Source organism: Pyrus communis, chromosome 1 (genome assembly GCF_963583255.1).
Source record: "Pyrus communis chromosome 1, drPyrComm1.1, whole genome shotgun sequence".
Lineage (NCBI taxonomy): Eukaryota > Viridiplantae > Streptophyta > Magnoliopsida > Rosales > Rosaceae > Pyrus > Pyrus communis.
The window spans coordinates 13,317,360-13,338,534 of NC_084803.1; the positions used below are offsets into that span (position 1 = coordinate 13,317,360).

A 21,175-nucleotide genomic window follows, 5' to 3' on the forward strand; every position below is an offset into this window, starting at 1 on the left:
TAAAAATCTCGGTTCAATTAAAAATTTCTAGTCCCAAGTGCTACTCCGACTCGCGACGCCATACGTAACAAAACCTTGGTTTAGGCATGAATGAATTTTCTCCTCGCATCCGCATAGGCCACAATATCCAATAAGCAAATATCTATAGTTTTAACAGCCGAGACCTAGATAAACATGCTACCTCTCTAACATAACAGCTTCGGTTGTTCGTTCAGTAAGTTTACTACGGAACCTTTTCTCCGGAACCTAAAAGCGTATTGACACGCAACTCCTCAAGGCTTTGAAGCACAGGAAACAACATGGGACTTGAACTTCTCAAGCTCTGCCAGAACCTCCTCTTCGGGCCTGTAGATCAGATCACTCATTCTCCATATCTGCACACAGTTATTCGATTCAGAAATCAGTTTCCGTTATCAAATCGAGGCTACCTTCTTTTACAATATAAAATGGTTTCAGAAGAACGTCAACATGTGAGATGCGGGAGGGAGGGCATAAGGGTAAAACACATCATCGGTACACCAGGGTTTCAAGCTCAACTTTTTAAAGGAAATTAGCCTCCTAAATAATTTTCTCCATCACCACAATGCGGCTTGACAGCACAATTATTCATCATGTGAAAACTCTCCACGATATTAAAATAACCACATTCTTCCCTTATCGTATGTAATGCATAATATTCATCTCTTATGGTTTCTCATTTGAAAAAATGAAACAATTTCAACGAGGAAAAAAATAATCGAAATAAAAAACAAACAAACAAACATCCCAATACCTGCAATGTGCCCCCTCCGCCAGTACTATCACAGTCATCAGACACACTGACAACAGTCCACGGATCAGATGCATTCCAATGGAAATCAACAACTTTGTCCCTGTATACAAATATAAAGTAAAGCAAACCATGGGAGAGAAAACTATAAGGAAACTAAAAGAAGAAAAGTGCTCAACAAGTGAATCAAATGATAACAGTCATGGATCATGTTTTGGAAGCAGAAACTAAGATCATTCAGGTAATTTTACCAGGTAACTTTAAACATGTTGTACATATACATTCAAAGATCAATCCGAGCCAAACAATAAAAATCTAAAAGACTCTAAAGCAATAAGGTACTTTGATAGATAAAGGCTCTAAACCACGTCCAGTGTAAAACTTCCGACAAATATCTGGTGCAAAGATCAAGCTTGAGAGTCCAGTGAACATTGGTTACATTGATTACAAAAAGCATCATGTTTTTCATCGTGTACAGTATACTGACCACATGGACATAAAGATGAAGCATATATAGTTGCATGGGCACAATTCTAGACTCTGGCATGATGCCCATATAACAGACATCAGGTAAGATAGAAAGCCAAGTGAGATGCCAAAAAATTACGAAAAACCAGAAACTTGAACATCAAGGGTGAAAAGATCCTCTACCAGACATCAAAAGTCTGAAAACGTTTCGTAAAGTATATTTTTAAATAATTTCAGCAAAAGAGATAGCCTCGGACCTGTGCCCAGCATGCTGGAAAAACAGACCAGGTGGTGAAGTTGGGCCTTTTGGAGTTCGCTCCTTCTTACTGACCTGCAGTGTATTATGTTTTCATAAGTTATCACAACTTCCATCTGATTGAAGTTATGGGAAGAGGAATAGAAAATCCGAAACTCCCAATTATTTGGAAACACTTTCTTCATTATGCCAAAAATAATTAAACAGAAAGATTCAAAATTACTAGATTAACATAAACTAAACCACAGTACATTATGAAGGTCACCATACCTTGTCATAATCCCAAATGTTTAAAAGACCATCCTCTGCAGAACTTCCAAAGACAGACGATTTGTCTGGACACCACTGAAAATATAAACATAACTTGGTAAAAACAACAAACACACATGCAGTTCTTGAAACAGATGTACTAAATTTCTAGAAATTGAAAATAGCATCACCAAAAAGGAGTATAATTATTACCTGAACACAAAGAACAGCTGCTGTATGACCCTCAAATTTATATATAGGTGCCCCAACTCCTTCAGAAGTGAGATTCCGGCGATCAAACAAGCGAACAGAATTATCTGCTGACCTGTATAGAAATCATCACCACATAGGTGTATTAACTAGTGTTGTACCTTCTCATCCGTCCAAACAATAAATCATAATTAACAAAACTAGTAGATTAGAAAAGCAGTAAAATGGAGAAAGACGTAGCATTAGCACATACCCTGTTAAAATAAGGTTATCATTAAGGGGATTCCAATCAACACAGTGAACATCAGCATCATGAGCTTTTTCAACCTGCTAATCAGAAACAAGAATATGCACACGTACTATAAGTAAAAGAAAAATTTCGGGTGAAGGGAATAGGGATCTTCCAAAATTAATGAGGGGAGAAATTCAGCTAGGTCAATGTGAATGGATCAAGAGGGACAAGTTGTACATTTTGAAATATAGAGCCACAGGTTAAGGTTAATTATAGCAAACAACATAAACATAACTCAATTTTAGGTTTAAACACCCTCAACATACTCCTATATGCATGTAGTATTGATGATCAAGCAGGACTCTTCAAACAGAAAAATGGTTATATCAAAGATAGATGCTGCATGCTGCACAACTCAGCCAAATTCTACATGCACATCAGTTTATTCACCATACTCCATTGCCAAAGCCATATAGAAAACAAAGGAAAGACAAAAGAATGGACGCATGACCTTTACAGCAGGGCTAGAGCCAACACGCGCATCCCATAATATGAGGCAGGAATCGTCGCCAACACTACAGAACTCCTGTGAACTTCAGTAGAGATGTAATATCGTAAGAAATAAAGGCCATTCCATAAGTATAGAAACTGTAACTATTATGGTGTAAGATGAATGAGGGTTCCATGTCTTTAACAGTTCAATCAAATCGATGGTAAGTATATGAAAATTTTAAAAGGCTTGGCGAATAAGAAAGCATAAGTTACCTTGAAGGGCAAAATGCTACATCTTCAACTGTGTCCTCATGCCCATAGTAGATTCCCCGAGGTGCAACAGTAGGGCCATCAGTAGCTTTATCATTACTATCCCCGGACTTTGAGTTTTTAATGATTGATCCTGGAGACTTGGTTGCAGCTGGATCAGTGGTAGAGGCTGCTATATGGTCCTGAATACTCCACAAAACCACTGTTTTGTCCTTCCCTGCAAAAATATTATTTTCAGTAAAGAAACCAAAAGGCCTTCATAACATACGAAATCCAATTTCTTCTAAGCCCACTAACAATAAGAATGGCATTAGTGCTTTGAGTGCTTGAAATCAATCACAAATTAAAAACAAAAATAGGAAGTTGCAAAGTAAAATTACTATGCCACAGTACAAATATAGGAAACTTTAAAACAAAAAGGGTAAACTATAACAAAAAAGAACCTACATGCATTAGGCAAAGTTAAATTATATAACAGCATCACTGATATTCAAAAACAACTAGAAGCAAAAAAATTCCCACCTCCAGAGAGCACGTAGGGCTCAGTTGGACACAATGCAAGAGCAAATTCAGCATTATCTTGATGTCCAGTCAAAATCTGAAAGGGGCAAAATAATCAAACAACTTCTATCTTTTAATTGAACAGAGATAGTAGTAAGCAAAGGTCAAAGACAGATGTCATTTCTGTGACTCCTTATCCCACTAAGTCTTGAAAGGGTCCAATATTGAAAATTTCTCAAGGACAACCGAGAAATTCATGAAAAGAGACGTGGAAAAAACAGTTACCAAATCTGGACGCGAGGTTGTAGCTCCAAGGACAGCATGACGGTTAGGTTGAGCTTCAACATCCCAAATTAGAACCTAAATTTAGCAAAATCTCCAAGTAACTACAACTTCAAAATTAAACAATAGACATAGAAAACAAAGGAAACATGACTATGTAGTCAAACTTGATAAAATAACAAACACTTACATCAGGACTGTCGGTATGTGTGGCCACTATCTTAGTGTTCTGTGGAAGTTCTCTGATTCTGTTTACCTGTCAAAATATATGAAAAGATTAATAAGAAGCAGCATAAATGTTAACAATATCACCAGCTTATGCAAAAAGACACAATCTAAAGAGTCTACAAGGGAAAGAATAGAAGCTTAGATGTTAACAATGTTTTTCCCTCATTTTGAATATCAAATGATGTAGTCTTTTGTTCATTATTCACACCAGTTTGAAACATTTCCCATTAAATTCAAACCCCATAAAAGTGTAGTGCATCATCTCATTTTTCATTTTGTATAAACAGACTTAACAGGTGCATCAGTCATACCTCTCCAGGATGTATGATGGTCTTGTACTTCTTCACAAATGGTGAGCGGGCTTCCTCATTGAACTGAAAGAAGAAGTATTCAATAATGAGATTAACAGAAAGAGTTAACCTTCATTCTAAAAGTCAAAATCAATCACGCATACCTGAGATATATGCTCTGCAGCGGCAACTCTCGGCTTGACAACCTCACAGTTTGCAATAACCAGAGTATTTGGAACACTGCCATCAGTCTGTCAACAAAACACAAACCAGATAATTTTTTAACAGAACATAAAACCATATTAACGTTTTAAGAAATCTCGTGTTTCAGCACAAGATATCAACTAATACCGTTTCAAGTATGATTTCTAAGTTGTACACCGAATCAAGCTCGCATTTTCTTCTTCAAATTACAAATATTTAAATGCATTTCGTGTGCTGAATTATTTCCGTGTGAGTAGTGATATTCCCAATTAACTGCAGGAAATCAAAATTGAGATGAGTAAACTTGCCTGCTCGGAAAGGTAGAGACGCTGGCGATTCTTGTAAGTAGCTTGCTCGAGCTGAGGTCCCCACCTGCCCAAAATACATGCAGATTGACAATGCTAATTAAAAACAATGCAGACTTTAAATCTCCAGTGGCCTCAGAAACCCTAAAACCAGAAAAATCAGACACAGATACACCAAAACCGTAAAAACAATGCAAAAACCAGCGAGAAATGAGGCTGGATAAAACCCCTAGAAAACCCTAAAACCCCAAAAATGGGGGTATAGTAAAAGTTAGAGAGAGAAAAGTTGAGAGAGAGGGAGAGAGTACCGGCAAGAGAGGGAGGGCCAGACGAGATTGTGGTTGGCGAGCCAGTCGTAGAGGATGGGGACGAGGGACTTCCACTGAGTGTACTTGTCGTCGACGGTGGCGTTCTGCTGCGACTTCTTCAGCTTGGCTTGCTGTTGGTGGTCGTCTTTCTTCTCTTCCTTGGGCTTGGGTTTCCGGCCCCGAGTCTCCTTCTTCTTCACCGGTCCGGCTTGCTGCTGCGACTGAGCGTCCATGGCTGCTCCGCCGAGTGTTTGGTTGCGAGACTCCGACTTCAAAACCCTTGCTTTTAATTCGTCTCCCTCTCCTCACTCGGTCGCTTTCACTTTCTCACGCTCTCTGTGCCCGCGTCTGTGACTCTGTCTGTTAATTGGGCTACACTACGCTAGTCCACTCCACTAGCGTGGACGATACACACACGCCTCCCGGGATCTTTTATTGAGGAAATTGGTTGAAGAGTTTTTAATTTTTTTTAACAGTTGAATCCAACAAATGGAATTGATTTCTAAAGTTTTATTGTCCAAATTAATAAAAACTTAATAAAAGGCATTTAATAATTATGAAATTCAGATCGTTCACCATTTCTTTTTAACAAGAGGGGACCGTTTACTTACCTTGATTGAACAAAAGGAAAACGGGTCAACAACAACATTAATTGCAATGATGATTAAACCAATAAAAAATTACTAAAAAGCATTAATAATTAATTTTGAAGCTATTGTCAGCAACTCTCTTAATGCCAATTCATATCATCAGCACATAGGATTTGACATTTCGGTTGGAGAACATTAGTGTGGTCATTTTTTACTGTTATAACGTATGTGGACATTTTGACCTCTCCTTTGGAGATGCTCTGAGTTTTCGTATGCCAAGTTAACATATGAGAAAAGGTGATGTCAAATAATTTTAAATTATTTTATTATGCGAATCTCATTAATGCACCAATTATAGATCTTAAAAATTTATTGTAATTGACTTCTTTTTAAAATGAGTCCTACAAATATCATTTATAACAAAAAAAACATATCGGTTGGAATAAAAAAAAAAAAATCTGATATTGCCACGTCAGCCATCAAATTAATATTTGATAATTATTTTTTGACATCTCCTTTGAGATACTCTTGTTAACCTTCCAAGGGGAAAGTAAAAACGAAGACATCCTAGAAAGACCTCAACTTTGGCACAGCAAGAAGAGAAATTTCTCCATGGATGACAAAACTATTACACTCTCTCATGTATAAGTCCTCAATTCTTGCTCCACAAGGCAACTCCAAGGCTTTGAGATATAATTCAGTGCCCGGATTCTGCAACAACACAAGATTTGCCAACGCAAGCTCAATAGTTGCAATGGCAAACAAGATTTCAGGGCAGCCCCTCCTCCCCGGCTCCAAACGGCAATAACTCGAAGTCGTGCCCTATGAAATCCACAGCAGAATTCACAAACCTTTCCGGCTTAAACTCCTCAGGATCGTCCCACAGCACAGGGTCCCTTCCGATTGTCTATGCTTTGATGAAGACCATGGTTCTTGCTGCAATGTCATAGTCCTTCACTTTAACATCTTCCACTGATTCGCGGGGAGCCAGTAATGGGATCGGAGGATGTAAGCGAAGCGTCTCTTTGATCACGGCTTTTAGGTAGTGCATTTTCTCCAAGTTACTTTCTGCTATGTCATGTTTGCCATTGGCAATTCCTGCAATCTCGTTTTACAATTTTTTCAGCACTCTAGGGTGCCTTAGGAGTCGGGTCATTGCCCACTCTAGAACTGTGTATGTTGTAACAGTTCCACCTGCAAACATGTCCTACAACAAACCAAGAAAGATAAGCTTTGATCAATGGTGCAGTGCAGCAGACACTCTAAAATTGTCTAATATAACAAATTATTGAAATCTTTCGTCCGTTTTTAATGCACAAATAAAACTGATTACAAACATCAATTAAAAAGTAAGTTGAGAGGAACACTAAACTGCGGTATAACGGCTTATTGTCTGTTTAGAGACTCCTACTTCTATTATTGATTAGAAGTTCATAATCGATTCATTTATGCATATTTTTCTATATTAAAATTGCAGTACCAAACTTAAGGAGAGATGCAAGGCTTGTAATAATTACATAAAAGCCATGAGTTTTCATAAATCACCAATATCATATCGCGAATCACAAAAAATTCTTAAACAATTAAGCTTTGGAGCCATCATAAATGTAGGTTAGACCAGTTGACCAGGATAATGTGTTCGGCTGAGTTCAGATACCATGCCAGTAGAGATGAAAACACTTACCAAGATGGTACCTTTGATGCTAGCTATCTCTATCAACGGAAGAACCAGCAACGTTGCTATGCTCTTGAACTTCAAGCAGGACATCCACAATGTCCCTTCTATATCTTCACCTTCAACCACACATGCTGAGCTCTTCTCTTTCGTCTTTAAAATTTCGACATGTTCTTCAACTACAACAACCAGAAATTCATCAAACTCTTCAGCAACTTTCTCCACTTTTGCATCCAATCCATTGATGTGATTAATCCAACCAAGCCATGGAATAAAATCCCCAACATTAAAAACGCCCAACAACTCAGTAAACTCCCCAAGCAACTCCTTAAACCTCCTCCCACCTTCACCTCCCGCCGCTATATTTTCTCCCGAAAGCCACCCTACAGACCACGGTCACCACATCACTCGTAAGTGAAGCGAACATCTCGCTCAAATTCACCGGCAATGACAGCAAACTAGACTGCTTTACGTGCTCAACCAGCAACTCCAGCTCTTCCTCCCTCATTCACCTCCAGTACTCGCTGTAAGGAGCTGCAGACACGTCTTTACCTTCATAAAGAAGTCTGTCTGCAAATGCTAGCCTTGGTCTGTTGGAGAAGGTCGTGTCATTTGTTTTCATGATCTCGCGAGCAGTACTGGAGGAAGAAACCACGAGCACCGGTCTCATGCCGAGGTGAAGCAGCAGGAGCTCGCCGTAGCAGTGAGCGAGTTGTTGTAGGGATCGGTGAGGGCGCGAGCCGAGTTGGTGGAGGTTGCCGATTACGGGGAACTTTGGTGGTGAATGAGGTAGGTTTTTGTGGGTTGTTTTTGTTGTGCTGTATATCCATTTGACGAGGAAGAAGATGAAGAGGAGGAATTGGAAGCAATGGATAACGAGAGGATTGTGGGGAAGTGGATTTCTGAATCCTGTGCTTTATTTTGTTTTCATGCAACTTTCAGATTGAAACGTGTATTACAAATTGGAGGGGTGTAACCGCTAGTTTGTCTATACCACATTTCCATGAGGAGTTCTATCACAAAAAGTCTCGGTATTAGTTAGAGTAAGATAATTTTATCTAAACTCTTCTTTTTTCTTCCCTCTCGCCGATGTGGAATAACCAACAAAGCGTGAGGAGTTTTATCATGCTATAAACCAGTTTAACCAAACTTGTCCCATTTAAGAACCATAAGAGTACATTTGACTAACAATGTCAACAATATCATATCCTTAATGTAAATCTCTGATTTTTGTTAACAAAATTTCATAATTTAAAACCTCAGACATAAACGCCCGATGCAAGCAGGACGTACAAGGTTCCAAAACCCTGAAAACCAAAGAGAACAGTTGGAATGTTAGAAAAAACACAACAACGAGCAATATAGTATTGTACCGGTAGATGAAGAGAGGATTCTGACTACAAACGCACCAAAAAGAACGAAGCCAATGTTCCTGTTGTAATTTCCTTAGCAAGACTCCGGTTTTTCCTAGAAATGGTCGCCGCATAGCTGCAACAAATTTATACTACTGTTATCAACTACTATATTCAGAAGACGAAAACAACAAAGGATGATAGCCAAGATGAAACATGAGGGTTCTGCTGATTCATCAAAGAATTATACGAAACGGTTTCCAAACTGCACTAAGAATTTAAAAAACCAAAGCTAAGTGTCTTGCGTGACACCTTTACGAATCCAAATAAATAAATCTTCATTCAAGTAGTTTTTTTCGACCCCAAGGATTGGAAATCCTATATTTAACATATCAATCCGATTGAGTCGTTGGGTTTCCTGACATATACCAACTCAAACATGCAAATGGTAGCTAAGCAATCTTCCAGGCTTTCGGATTCCTCTCATGCCTATGTTTAACCTGATTCTCTGATCTTTTAAGCCAATATGCTTATACGCAGATCATCGATTTGAATTCCCACTTTTTGATACTCAATTCTAGTGATCTAAAGTAGTAGTTTTTATTGATTTGGGTCTTTCAATTTTCATAACTTCTTGGTTTAGACTCCGATTCAAAGGTTAAATCGGTCAGTTATTCGTATTTGCCCGATATCCACAATCCCAGGTTCTAATTCTACATTATAAACATCAATTGTGACAAATGCATTCTCAGCATGCCCAACAAAAACACAATTTTCTGTTTGGCTGCTCGGAAAATTGCAAATAAACAAAATAGACCACACCAAGAATCTAAAATCCGCATTTCTAATTTTCTTTTCAACGATTTCCATATAATTTTGCAGGGAACCACAATTTGCAAGCCCAAATTTTCTAAATTGACAACAAGATCTAAACGGAAAATAAGAACAAATTGAGAAAAAAAGGATCTGGCAATGGTGGATCGGACTCACATGAAGAAGGAAGCGGTGAAGAGGAGGCCGAGGGAGACCATCACGACGGCGAGGGTCGGGTACCACGTGATCGGCACGGGACTGGTAATTGCCTTCGGGGCCTTGAGAAGGAAAACGGAAGAACAAAATCGAAAACGTTAGAAGCTAAAACGGAGAAGCAGATAGGCAGAGAAAAGTGCTTTTGGAGTGCTTTTGGCTTACCATCGGAGCCGGCGAATTGGAAGTTCTCGAAAGCTTCGGTCTTTGATCTGTTCAGGTCGAAGCAGAGAGTGCAGAGACTGGGGGCGAGTGAGAGAGTACGGGAATGCTCTCAGTCTAATTGACCGAGGTGGGCATCCTCTAGGTGTTCGGCAGCAATCGTTACCCATTTTGGCGGGTTTTGGCTTAATCACCACCGTTGATCTCCAAACGCAGCGTTTGGAGTTCGTATTATATTCATCAATTTTTTATTTAACCTTGTTTTTATTGGATTTATTTAACATTTTTAAATGTTTGCTTCATTTCGCTTAGCATCCTCTTCACTTAAGTAAGAATCTTTAAGTTCGATTCTTGTTAAAAGCAAATTTAAACCATATTATTATTATCTCATTATAAGACTTAGTCCATCTTCCTCTCTTAAAAATTTATTTCACGACTAATGCATCTCTTTAACTCAATTTGGACAAGATTTGCAAGTTGACCTTTGTTGGTGGAACTTGCACTTTTTCGATCTTATATGCTTTAGCATATACTTGAAAAAATGAAAAATTGGAATGATTCTAGTTTATATTCTTTGTGAGCAAACATATCATTAGTAGTTTTCTAATCAAATCCTAGGCTTCAGACACCGTCTTACCAAAAAAAAAAAAAAGGAACTTTAGCGAAAAGTTCCTAGTATTATTCATTTTAAAAAAAAATCATATTTTTACACTAAAAAGTTAATTCTGGTACTATTCACTTTACCATTTATTTTGTCCTTATAGTTACAACTCAAAGTTTTCAAACATTTTTCATTAATTTTCCTGAAGAAAAAAATGGACTAATGTATTTGAAGCACAAAAAAATAGAGTAATATGCACACACATAGCTGCTTACTATCAAAATTAGATTTAGACAGACAAACAGACAATAAGTCGGATGCACAAAGTCAGGGAAGGAGAGAAGCAAAGGGGTGAAAAATAGATCTAGACGGACAAATAAACAATAAGCCAGATTTTGTGCATCAACACCCACAGTTTAGTGCCCTCTAGTGTCACTAGTCGTGTCCCGAACATTCTGTTTCTTATTAAAAGTTTGTAACCGATTCCAATTGTACATATTGTCCAAAACTAATATGAATAACTTTGTTACTATACTATTTTTGGGGATACTTTTGATCATCTCATCAACCAATTTGACAGTAATGTGAAATTTTATTGCTCTGGAAGAGAAGGGAACAGATGGATTAATTTCATGGCACAAAATGTTCTCTACACTGTTGGTAACAAAGAGCGTCCTTTTCTCTGAATAATACACAAATATCACAGAGAATTTACAAATTAAAAAAAAATTGATTTCCAGCAGCCTTTGGTTCAAAACTTTTGATGCTTCAACTCTGACAATTCAGTAGGTTAATCACACTAAACCTACTTATATATACTTAAGCTCCAGTTACCGTTTCGACATTATTAAGGTTGATCCGAATTCGTACTTCCATCCATTCCAGTTCTACACATCTGCACAACTTTGCTCATGTCCGAGTTCCCATGCGCAGCAGACTTCTTGTCGTGATGGCGTTCTGCAAATGGGCGCTTCTTGCGTGGTGATCTGAGATTTAGGAATCAAGCAAGAAACCGAACATTGTAAACTTGTAAGTAGGCGTTCAATGGGGGGAGCCTTGAAATAATTTGAACATAAACCCATGTTCGCTCACACTGCCCCCGGATGATCTCAGTTTCTCCCAGAACTGCTTACTCCTTCCTGTTCCCAAAGGACCTGAACTGGAGTGCCTCCTAAACGATTCAGTATCTTGCCTCCCTGTGCTCATTGAGGTACTGAGCATCCTCGACAATGATGCTTCCCGCTCTGTCTCAAGGTCGGAATCATAGGTCAGCATGGAATATCGGTTTTGGAAAGTATCTGGCAACTGTCCCGAGGTAGTATTTGTGTCATCAGCCACATCAATGGACACATCGTCTTGGCTAGAACTCCTTGAACCTAATTCTTTCGCCTCATTGAACTCATTGCATACCAGTTTTAAGGCCTGGACAACCTCGCCCATAAAAGGGCGGTGTGATACCTCTGGCTGTACACACATCGAAGCAATAGCTGCCACTTTGGCAATACTTTCAAATGGGACCACGGATCCTAGATTTGGGTCTATGATTGCTTCCAACCCTTCTTTACATGTGAGAAGCGGCCGGGCCCATGCAACTAGGTTTTCTTCACCAGGTGGCTGTGACATGTCTACCGGTTTTCTTCCAGTTAAGAGTTCAAGAAGGACAACGCCATAGCTATATACATCACTCTTGACAAGAAGATGCCCAGTCATTGCATATTCTGGAGCCACATACCTGAATATTATCATTTAGGAATTTAAAGATGTCGGAGACTGTCACCAATGAGACATAATCTGGACACGAAATACAGCAAAGAGGAAATTTCATACCCGAAAGTTCCCATGACCCGCGTTGATATGTGTCTGTTTTCCTCATCCATGGCAGTTCGCGCCAAACCAAAGTCGGACACTTTTGGTGTAAAATCATCTTCCAGCAAAATATTGCTGGCTTTGAAATCCCTGTGTATTACACGGGGGCTGGAATCCTCGTGTAGATATGCCAGCCCCCTAGCAGCACCAAGTGCTATTTTCATGCGTTGTACCCAATTAAGTGGAGCATTGTCCTTGTCAATTCCTGACAGCAAGAAAAATGGACATAAGCCCTATGTCAAAAAGAATCCTTCGACATTAAAAAATTCATTAAGAACAGAACAATTATGAATTGAGCGGGGGGTACCATGCAAATGAGATTCCACACTGCCATTAGGAATGAGCTCATAAACCAAGGAGCGGCTATGCTCTTCTGTGCATATGCCAATCAACTTGACCAAGTTTCGATGATGAAGACGACTAAGCATCTCTACTTCAGCCAAAAACTCCCGACCACCCTGCTGATCATCTCTTTTTAGAACTTTGACAGCAATCTTGGTCCCGTCTTCAAGAACACCACTATAAACACGCCCAAAGCCACCTTCCCCAAGTACTCTTGAATCGTCATAATTGTTAGTGGCTCTCTCAATGTCACTCGCACTGAAAGTATTAGCAGATCCTGTATATGGTGCAATGCTGGATCCGAATGATAACGACAAGGAACTGTGCCTACTTTCCATCATCGACCCAGCAGTACCTGCAAAACATACACGTTATCTATATTAGAAATGACAGTGTAATATGAGCACTGTCCCAGAAGTAACTGACCTAATTCCATTAATTGACACAAAGACAAGGCCTAATTCAATTAACTTTTGGGGATTCATATTACCAGATGGTTTTTCAGAAGAAGGTAGCAAAGCCCGCGGAGTTGTTGCTGGTTGAGAAGCAGAGTCTCTAGGTTTGAACAGAAAAACCCAAGCAGCAGCAGAGCATAAAGCAACTGCTACAAAGGTAGACAAAGCAATAATAGCAATTACCCCACCACTAAGCCCATTTTTATTCTTCCTCTTGTCCATGTAAACCCCGAGGGGCTTCATTGTCCTTCCATTATTGTCATTAACAGGATATGGCCCCGCATTCATTGCATCAGCATCCGAAGAAGGTGGAGACGGGGGTAAACCTATACTTATGTAGTTTGTAGAGATAAGCATTATTGATACAAATACTTCAGTATGTATGTGCATATGTCTAATTACATACCTGGATACCGCACATATAGTACTTCATAGTCGCCAAAACACGATGCTTTTATAACAACTTGTTTATGCCAAAATCTCTGGGAAGTCAAAAAAGCTGTGGTGTTATCAAACTTTTCCCCAAGGGGAACCAAGTCAATGAGGGCAACTGTCTTGTCTGGTTGTTGGGTAGCTGCATTGGCTCCAATAATGCGGACCTGACTTTGTTGCATAAAAACCCCAACAGCAATTTCCTGGGCTAGCTCTGAAACCAAGGGGAAGAACGTATACAGTGCAACACTAAGTCGCAGTCCAACTTGCAGAGGCAAGACACAACCACAAGGTGACCCAGGAGGAGTATTTGTATATGGATCAGTGCAAATAGTTGATGAACAATCTGAAAACAAGAAGAACGTTTGTATTACATTTTAGTATGAAAACTGAAGAAGAATGTCGTAGGATCAATAAAGAGAGCAGGAACACCAGTTAAAGAAAATTGCTAGCTTATATACCTTGATTGGGAGGTGGCGGTGGGAATACTAGTTGCAGCGGTGGTGGTGCTTTTGGGCTCTTTGCCAAAGACCCAGATGGAGAAATCTTAGGGCGCACTTGTGATTCCAACCATGTAATTATTAGGTAACGTATTCAGTAGACAATAAGATAAATCAGTAAGTTCAGAAATAAAATCATTACAGAGAACCAGAGGCAAGATCATTTCTTACATTTGGTTTCGTGAGTAGCGCCTTCTAAAGATGGAGAAGGAACAGGCGAAACATGGCTCACCGACGGAGCTTCAGGTAAATGGGATGGAGGAACCGAAGACCCTGACATATAGAAATCGTGTTAGCATTGAAAACCAAAGTTTGGTCCATTTCTCAGGTGAGGGATGGAATAAAACACCAAAACTTTAATGCTTTGATACCTGGATTTAGGGGTGGAGGAGCATAGTGTCTTTGCCTGCCTGTTCTAAATGATACCGGTGGCATCACTGGACCTGCATTAAGTATTCAAATGATAATTTAATAATGTCAAAGAACATGATAAGCCATGGTATAATAATTTTTTTCTAGTGTGATTTAGGCTCATTTAATTCAGGTGAAACATGAAACCTTGATGTTCTGAACTGGGATGAGAAACCAGATATGATGGCCCTAGAGCCGGACTCTTTTTTTTTCAACCTAGAATGATGATACTTATAGAATGTCGAAGGGGAAGATGCAGGAGATTGTTACCCCTTATCAAAAGAAGGTTCAGGGGATGAAATAGACGGTGCAGGAGCAAGTTTATAATGTCTCACTGGTTTGTGGACAGAAGGAGCCAAAACGGAAAACAGAACCTAGACTTATACACTTGACAACACAAACTTTCAAGTAGCAAATAATATGAAGCATAGTTTTTGGTTCTTTATACCTTCAGCTGGAGTATGGACCTTGGGTAGTGACGGCCTGGGAGCTTCATATGCTGGTCCAACCGGGGGATGAGATGATACCACAGGTTCGTGGACAGATGGAGCTACAGCAGAAAACAATATGCAGAACCAAAATTTTGACAATACAAACTTTCAAGCACAGAAAAATATGAAATACACAGTTTTTCTATACCTTCAGCTGGGGTGCGGTCCACAGGTAGTGATGGCTTGGGAGCTTCATATGGCGGTGCAACAACTGGAAAACGACCCCTTTTCCCGTTGATGCTGGGTGGAGTAGATGATACAGGAGGATCTGCAAACTCATATTAGGGTCAGTCAATTATTACAATGGTTAGAACATAATTGTTATTGACTGCTTCAGCAGCGTCACAATTGAAGACCAATATAACACTGATTTTCTGTAACCTCATATTGGGGTCAGTGAATAAACAAATTTTTAGTTATTCAAAAGATAAGAATGATCAAACACGCTCAGGTGGCACGTTGTCACAAACAGTCAAAACATGAATAATGTTATTGAAATTAAGTTTGGATACAGAAGACTAAAGGTTCAACGTTAACTGCTAAAAAAATCATGATTCAATGAGGTATGGAACTGATTCAAATCGGTATCACAGTGCGAAAATTAAAACTAAAGTTGTATATCATGCTCTTTTTAAAGTAGTACCAGGAAAAGTGGATGGTGATTCTCCAGGTGTAACTGGGTGAACGGATGGTGGATTTAGTGGCAAATTGCTAGTTGGTGATGCAACTGGTGCTGCATTTTCAGAGAAGAACAAATTGGTCATTCTCACTAGTTCCTAAATTGTAAAATTTAAATGTGATTGTTTCAGGAGAAAAATGGGGGTGGGTGGAAGGTGCACCAGGTAATGTAGGTGGTGGTACATTTGGTGTGATCGGATGGACTACAGGTGGATTTGGTCCCAATGTCCTCGGCAGAGATGAAATAGGTGCTGTATTTTGAAAACATAAATAAACTAATTACTGCTTGCAACCATCATCTGAGAACTAGTAATGTCATAGCAAAATGCAACATCTACCTGGAGCAATTGGCTGTGGTATGGGAACCTTATTGTTTGGCACATGTCTTTGATGAGCAAATGGCGAAGTTTCTGGTGTACTTGCATGCATGGCCGGTGAAATTTGTGGCAAATTCCTCGAAGGTATTTCAACAGGGACTGGACAATATCATACAAAAAATATCTGGTTGGAACCAATTTAACAGAAATCCATCACATAAATAGCTCTGCTGGTTTATATACCTGGAGCAATTGGCACTGAGCTAGGACTCTTATTGATCGCTGGCTTTGTTTGAGGAACAGTCGGTGGCATAGACGGTACATGACCAACACTTGGTGGTGGTGGGGCATTAGTTGGTGGCGTAGATGGTACCTGATCTTTAAAACTTGGTGGTGGAGGAGCATTATTTGGTGGTGCAGATGGCACATGAACTTCAATACTTAATGGTGGAGGAGCATTATTTTGTGGTGTAGATGGTACATGACCTTTAACACTTGGTGGTGCAGGAGCATCATTTGGTGGTGCAGACGGCACCTGAACTTCAATGCTTAGTGGTGGAGGAGCATTATTTGGTGGCACAGGCTGTACATGACCTTCAACACTCGGTGGTGGAGGAGCATTAGTTGGTGGCATAGACGGTACATGACCTTCAACACTTGGAGGAGGAGGAGCATTATTTGGTAGCATAGGCGGTGCATGATCTTCAACACTTGGTGGTGGTGGAGAATTAGTTGGTGGCATAGATGCTGCATGACCTTCAACAGTTGGTGGTGAGGAAGCATTATTGGGTAGGGCAGAAGGTGTATGAACTTCAATACTTAGTGGTGGTGGAGCATTATTTGGTGTCATAGGTGGTACTTGACCTCCAACAGTTGGTGATGGAGGGGCATTATTTGGTAGCGCAGACGGTACATGAACTTCAATGCCTAGTGGTGGAGGAGCATCTTTTGGTGGCACAGACGGGACTTGACCTTCAACATTTGGTGGTGGAGGAGCATTATTTGGGGGCAGTGGGGTGGACATAAGAGGTGGCTTTTTGGGTGATGGGTGTAAATTTGACCCTGCGATATCAAAATTATGAGCTTAATCAGATGATCATAACTTCTAATCTATAACAGCAGAGTTATGGGACTTACCATTTGGCTGTAAACCGGGGATTGGGGCATTGCTTGTGAATGGCTTTCTGTCGGGAAGAGGAGGGGGAGCTGTTTCAACAGGAGGATTCACGGAGAGAGGTTCTGGTGATGGTGATATATTTAACCCTGAGAAGGTAAACGCTGGTGCTCGTAAGAAAACTAAAGCAAGCTATGAAAGCCTGATATCTTCACAGCCCTATTATATTATCCATTCTTATTATCGAAAAGATTATACTTTACAGGTACAGTACGATTTAGACTTAAAACAGCATTTCATCAGATGAAACGTATGGTAAGGAATTTCCCAGATCCAGACGAAACCGGAACTAGGATTTGCTAAACCACCAAACTTCTCAGGACATTGTCATTTCAAAAACAGAGCATTACAATTTCTGGCCATCAGCATGCACTAGGTGACCCACTAGCTGTGAGCTCTGTTCATAAAATTACACTCGTGCAGCATGCAGAAGACAATTCAACAAACCGAGAACATGTTCAGGTCGAAGAACATGCCGAAATTCGACTCATTGAGAACACAAATGTGAATGCAGAATTTGATCACAAACACTACAAGCACGAAACAATTCAGACACTCAGATCACTGCAATGTTACTAAATCTTCCAAATCATATCAAAATTAACAACTCAATCCAACAGTTCTAAATTACTAACATGTTTATGTGAAACATTATCACTTCAACAGAGATTTGCAAAGATTGAAGTTTACCTGCAGATCCTTGGAGAGCAAAAGCAAAGCCAATGACACAGAGATTCACCAGCTGGAGAATGGCTGGCATCATCACCAAATCTCAAAAATCTCCACACCCAAAGAACTCCTCCAGAGTAAGAAGTAATTAGAGAGCAATAAAATAATAACAATCACAACAATTAAAGGAATAAATTAATCACCGTATTAATGAGTTGTAACTTGAAGCAAAAATAAAAAGGGGGTGATTTTATTGGATTAAAAAATTCCCACAAGCAGTGAGAGCAAAGCAAGGAGAAGGCAACCCAGAAAAGGGTTTGGTGAAAACAGCTAGGAGAAGCAAAACTCTAGCTTTCTGAGAACAAAAGCTCTGGAATCTGCAGAGCTTTGAGAGGTCCATGAAAGATAGAAACTTTTCAACAGACGAGGTGCAAAACCCAACTGGGAAATTTGGAAATTAACCGGAAAGACAAATATTTTATAACTTATATACGCATACACAGAAAACTTACAGTGCCAAAGTAACGGATTTTGTGAGAGGAGAGAGAGTGAGAGAAGGAGAGGTGTATTTGGGAGGGAGAGGGAGAGGGAGAGAGAGAGAGAGAGAGAGAGAGAGAGAGAGAGATTCTTGTTGATTTCTTGAGAGAGAGATTCTTGGTTAATATTTTAGTGGGGAAGGGATTATGTTAAAAGTGCGAAACTTTTGTTTGGGGTTGAAATTCTTGTTGTTTTTAATGGGATTTTACTTGACTTTCATTTTCTTCTTTGGTTTGAAGATTTTCCTGTCGGCCATGGTAATAATAAATTTTAGAGAAAAATTTACATGTACTCGACTCTATTTTTACTCTTGTATATAACACAAGCATAATTGGACTTGTTTTTTGTGTTTATATCTAATTTCGTTTGGTAATAGTATTAAACACAAATAATCATGCACGCTCGAAATTTAATAAAGGATAACCTTTTGAGTGTGAGGTGTCAATATCAAGGGTTTGACACATCACCCTCCGTCTATGTTCTGGATGTTTTCAATTTCAAAAACCTTATTTTAATACAAGATAAAAGACTATCTATATTATTTTACCAAAAAAAAAAAAAAAGACTATCTATATTATATTCTACAAGTGTATGGTTTAGCAATCAGCATCCTCATAAGATAAAAAGTAATTTTCTTTTTGGTTGGAAAATAGAAATATATGATAAGATCATTTTCGCAAACGTAGAATATTTTGATGGATTGAAGTAGAAGCCTTTCTTCTTTATTCTTTTTCCTTGGTGGGCTACAAAGTAAAAAGAAACAAAGTCAAGTACTTTTTGTTAGTTGCATATATAATCATACACTAATAATATAGTTTCTAAGTGCGACTATCACACGGAAAATTTTTTTCCCAACGTTAGATTCATAATACAAAATTTCACCAAATGCAATTCTTGGATTAAGAAAATGAAAAAAATATATTACAATAAACGTGTTTTTTAGTTGAATTTATTTATGTATTGTGACAAGTAGTCAATATAAGATCAAATCTTCAACACCCAAACTGTCCCCAGTCAACACTTTTAAGAAGGATATAAATGTCTTCTCACAAATAGCAGTATATGTTAGGAATGTATTGACGGAGTTTAAATCTTGAGAATTTTAACGAAAAGCTTCTGATACTGTTCGCTTTAACGAAAAACCACATTTTTACACTAAAAAGTCAATCTTGGTACTATTCATTTTACCCTTTATTTTGTCCTTATCGTTAAAACTCAAAGTTTTCAAGTCATTTTCATTAGTTTTCCTTTAAATCTTCTGTAACCAAAATGGGTGTGGCCTCTCTATGACCTCAATCATTGTTCGACACCTATTAAATTTATGACAACAAACTTAAGAAAAAAAATTATAAACACGTGTGAGTTAATAATTGAGACCGCACAAAGATTACATCTATTTTAGATGTAGAAGATTTGGTCTCGGTCAATACATTCCTAACATATGCTGCAATTTATGAGAAGCCATTTAATCCTTCTAAAAAGGGTTGACCTCAATATTTTTCCATGGGTCCGTACTCATAAGTCCTTAACCCTACTTTGGAAAAACTTACTTGAAGACTTGAATGGAATATTTAAGATTATGTCTCTTCTTAAATGGCTGCCTTCCATTACTTTTGAAACAGAAGCATCTATAGATAGGTTATGCTAATCCATTCATAACTAATTTCAGGTTCTGGTAATTCATGGCTAATTATGGAGCAAATATGGTTTAAGTCAATTTGTTATGACAGCGGCAAGTGATTTGTAACTCAATTGGATAAGAGTTTTTATCTTTACACTTAAGGTCCCGTGTTCAAATCTCTCTCCTCATATTTTGATGTAAATTTCCTATCATTTGTTAAAAAAAAAAAAAAACAACAACAACAACAATTTGTTATGATAGTGTGCCTACTCCTTTGAATCTGAATTCAAATCCCAATTCATGTAAATTAAGTAGGTTCAAACGTCCCTTTATCAATAAAGGGGGCGGACCGTGGTATCATTTTTTTTCAGATAATTTTTTACACAAGTTTTTTATGAGGCGAACTTTGTAATCTGTTTTAATGAATCAAATTATTTATCTTTTGGGTCTTTCTTCAAAGATAATATTTACTAAAAATCATCCAAATCTAAAACCATATAACCGTTGGATTAAGGGTTTAGGGCTTCTTTGTAGAACCTTATTCGTCTATTTTTTTACTACAAATGAATGTCTATGGTTTTGCATTTGCCTAATTTCTTATAAGGATGGTCTACGAATGATGTTCTAAAAGATACGGTTCGGATCGTTAAAACACATTATAAAATGGGCCTCACAAAAACGTGTGTCAAAAGTTGTGTAAAAAAAATGATGTCATAGATCCATCTCATGTTCGAACCTCTCTTCCCATAGTTTAATGTATATTTCCTATGGTTTATCAAAAGAAACAAAAAATATTATGACAATGTACCTCTAATTTTGGGCATGTTATGACAATGCACCCATAGTTTAATGTATATTATGACTATGTAAAAAAAGTGGTGCCACAAAAGCGTGTGGCTGATTTTGTTTGTAGTTCCATCACAATAGGTTCAAATATCGCTTTATCAATAAAATACAACATATGAAAAGCTCATAAAATCATAAACCTATAATTTTGGGAAATTGACTAAAATGAATAATTTATAAATCAAACCCTTTAAAAAATATAAATATGTCATCAATATTTGATCCGTTGTCTGTATTTAACGTTCATCAACTCCCCCGTAATTCTCTTGTAATGGAATTACAAACAAAATCAGCCACAAAATTCAAACATTGCCAAAGTGGAGCCCTAATCTGCTGGTTTAGTTTGTCCAAACTTAGAGCTGATTT

At 38.5% G+C, this 21,175-nt stretch overlaps 3 protein-coding genes and 1 pseudogene across 3 annotated transcripts; all 4 read right to left on the reverse strand.

Moving 5' to 3' along the window:
• On the reverse strand, nt 1–5,424 carry LOC137732883 (WD-40 repeat-containing protein MSI4-like). The gene is made up of 15 exons (XM_068472141.1): nt 5,065–5,424; nt 4,760–4,823; nt 4,412–4,498; nt 4,269–4,331; nt 3,920–3,985; nt 3,733–3,807; nt 3,469–3,544; nt 2,950–3,163; nt 2,696–2,777; nt 2,206–2,279; nt 1,956–2,067; nt 1,764–1,838; nt 1,495–1,568; nt 773–872; nt 1–374 (listed from the first exon to the last, which is right to left on the reverse strand). Exons 1-15 carry the CDS (start codon nt 5,295–5,297, stop codon nt 273–275), a joined length of 1,497 nt encoding a protein of 498 aa, XP_068328242.1. The 5' UTR covers nt 5,298–5,424; the 3' UTR covers nt 1–272.
• A 797-nt stretch (nt 5,425–6,221) lies between these two features.
• LOC137748278 (cytochrome P450 736A117-like) lies at nt 6,222–8,509 on the reverse strand (annotated as a pseudogene).
• LOC137718883 (uncharacterized) lies at nt 8,469–10,024 on the reverse strand. Its single transcript, XM_068458385.1, has 4 exons — nt 9,873–10,024; nt 9,672–9,772; nt 8,739–8,817; nt 8,469–8,636 (listed from the first exon to the last, which is right to left on the reverse strand). Exons 1-4 carry the CDS (start codon nt 9,873–9,875, stop codon nt 8,589–8,591), a joined length of 231 nt encoding a protein of 76 aa, XP_068314486.1. The 5' UTR covers nt 9,876–10,024; the 3' UTR covers nt 8,469–8,588.
• A 1,054-nt stretch (nt 10,025–11,078) lies between these two features.
• LOC137734209 (receptor-like serine/threonine-protein kinase ALE2) lies at nt 11,079–18,344 on the reverse strand. Its single transcript, XM_068473513.1, has 16 exons — nt 17,827–18,344; nt 17,100–17,225; nt 16,206–17,024; nt 15,984–16,121; nt 15,807–15,896; nt 15,611–15,700; nt 15,116–15,235; nt 14,925–15,026; nt 14,437–14,508; nt 14,237–14,338; nt 14,027–14,122; nt 13,540–13,911; nt 13,169–13,459; nt 12,644–13,033; nt 12,298–12,541; nt 11,079–12,202 (listed from the first exon to the last, which is right to left on the reverse strand). Exons 1-16 carry the CDS (start codon nt 17,897–17,899, stop codon nt 11,512–11,514), a joined length of 3,816 nt encoding a protein of 1,271 aa, XP_068329614.1. The 5' UTR covers nt 17,900–18,344; the 3' UTR covers nt 11,079–11,511.
• Nucleotides 18,345–21,175: the final 2,831 nt, after the last annotated feature.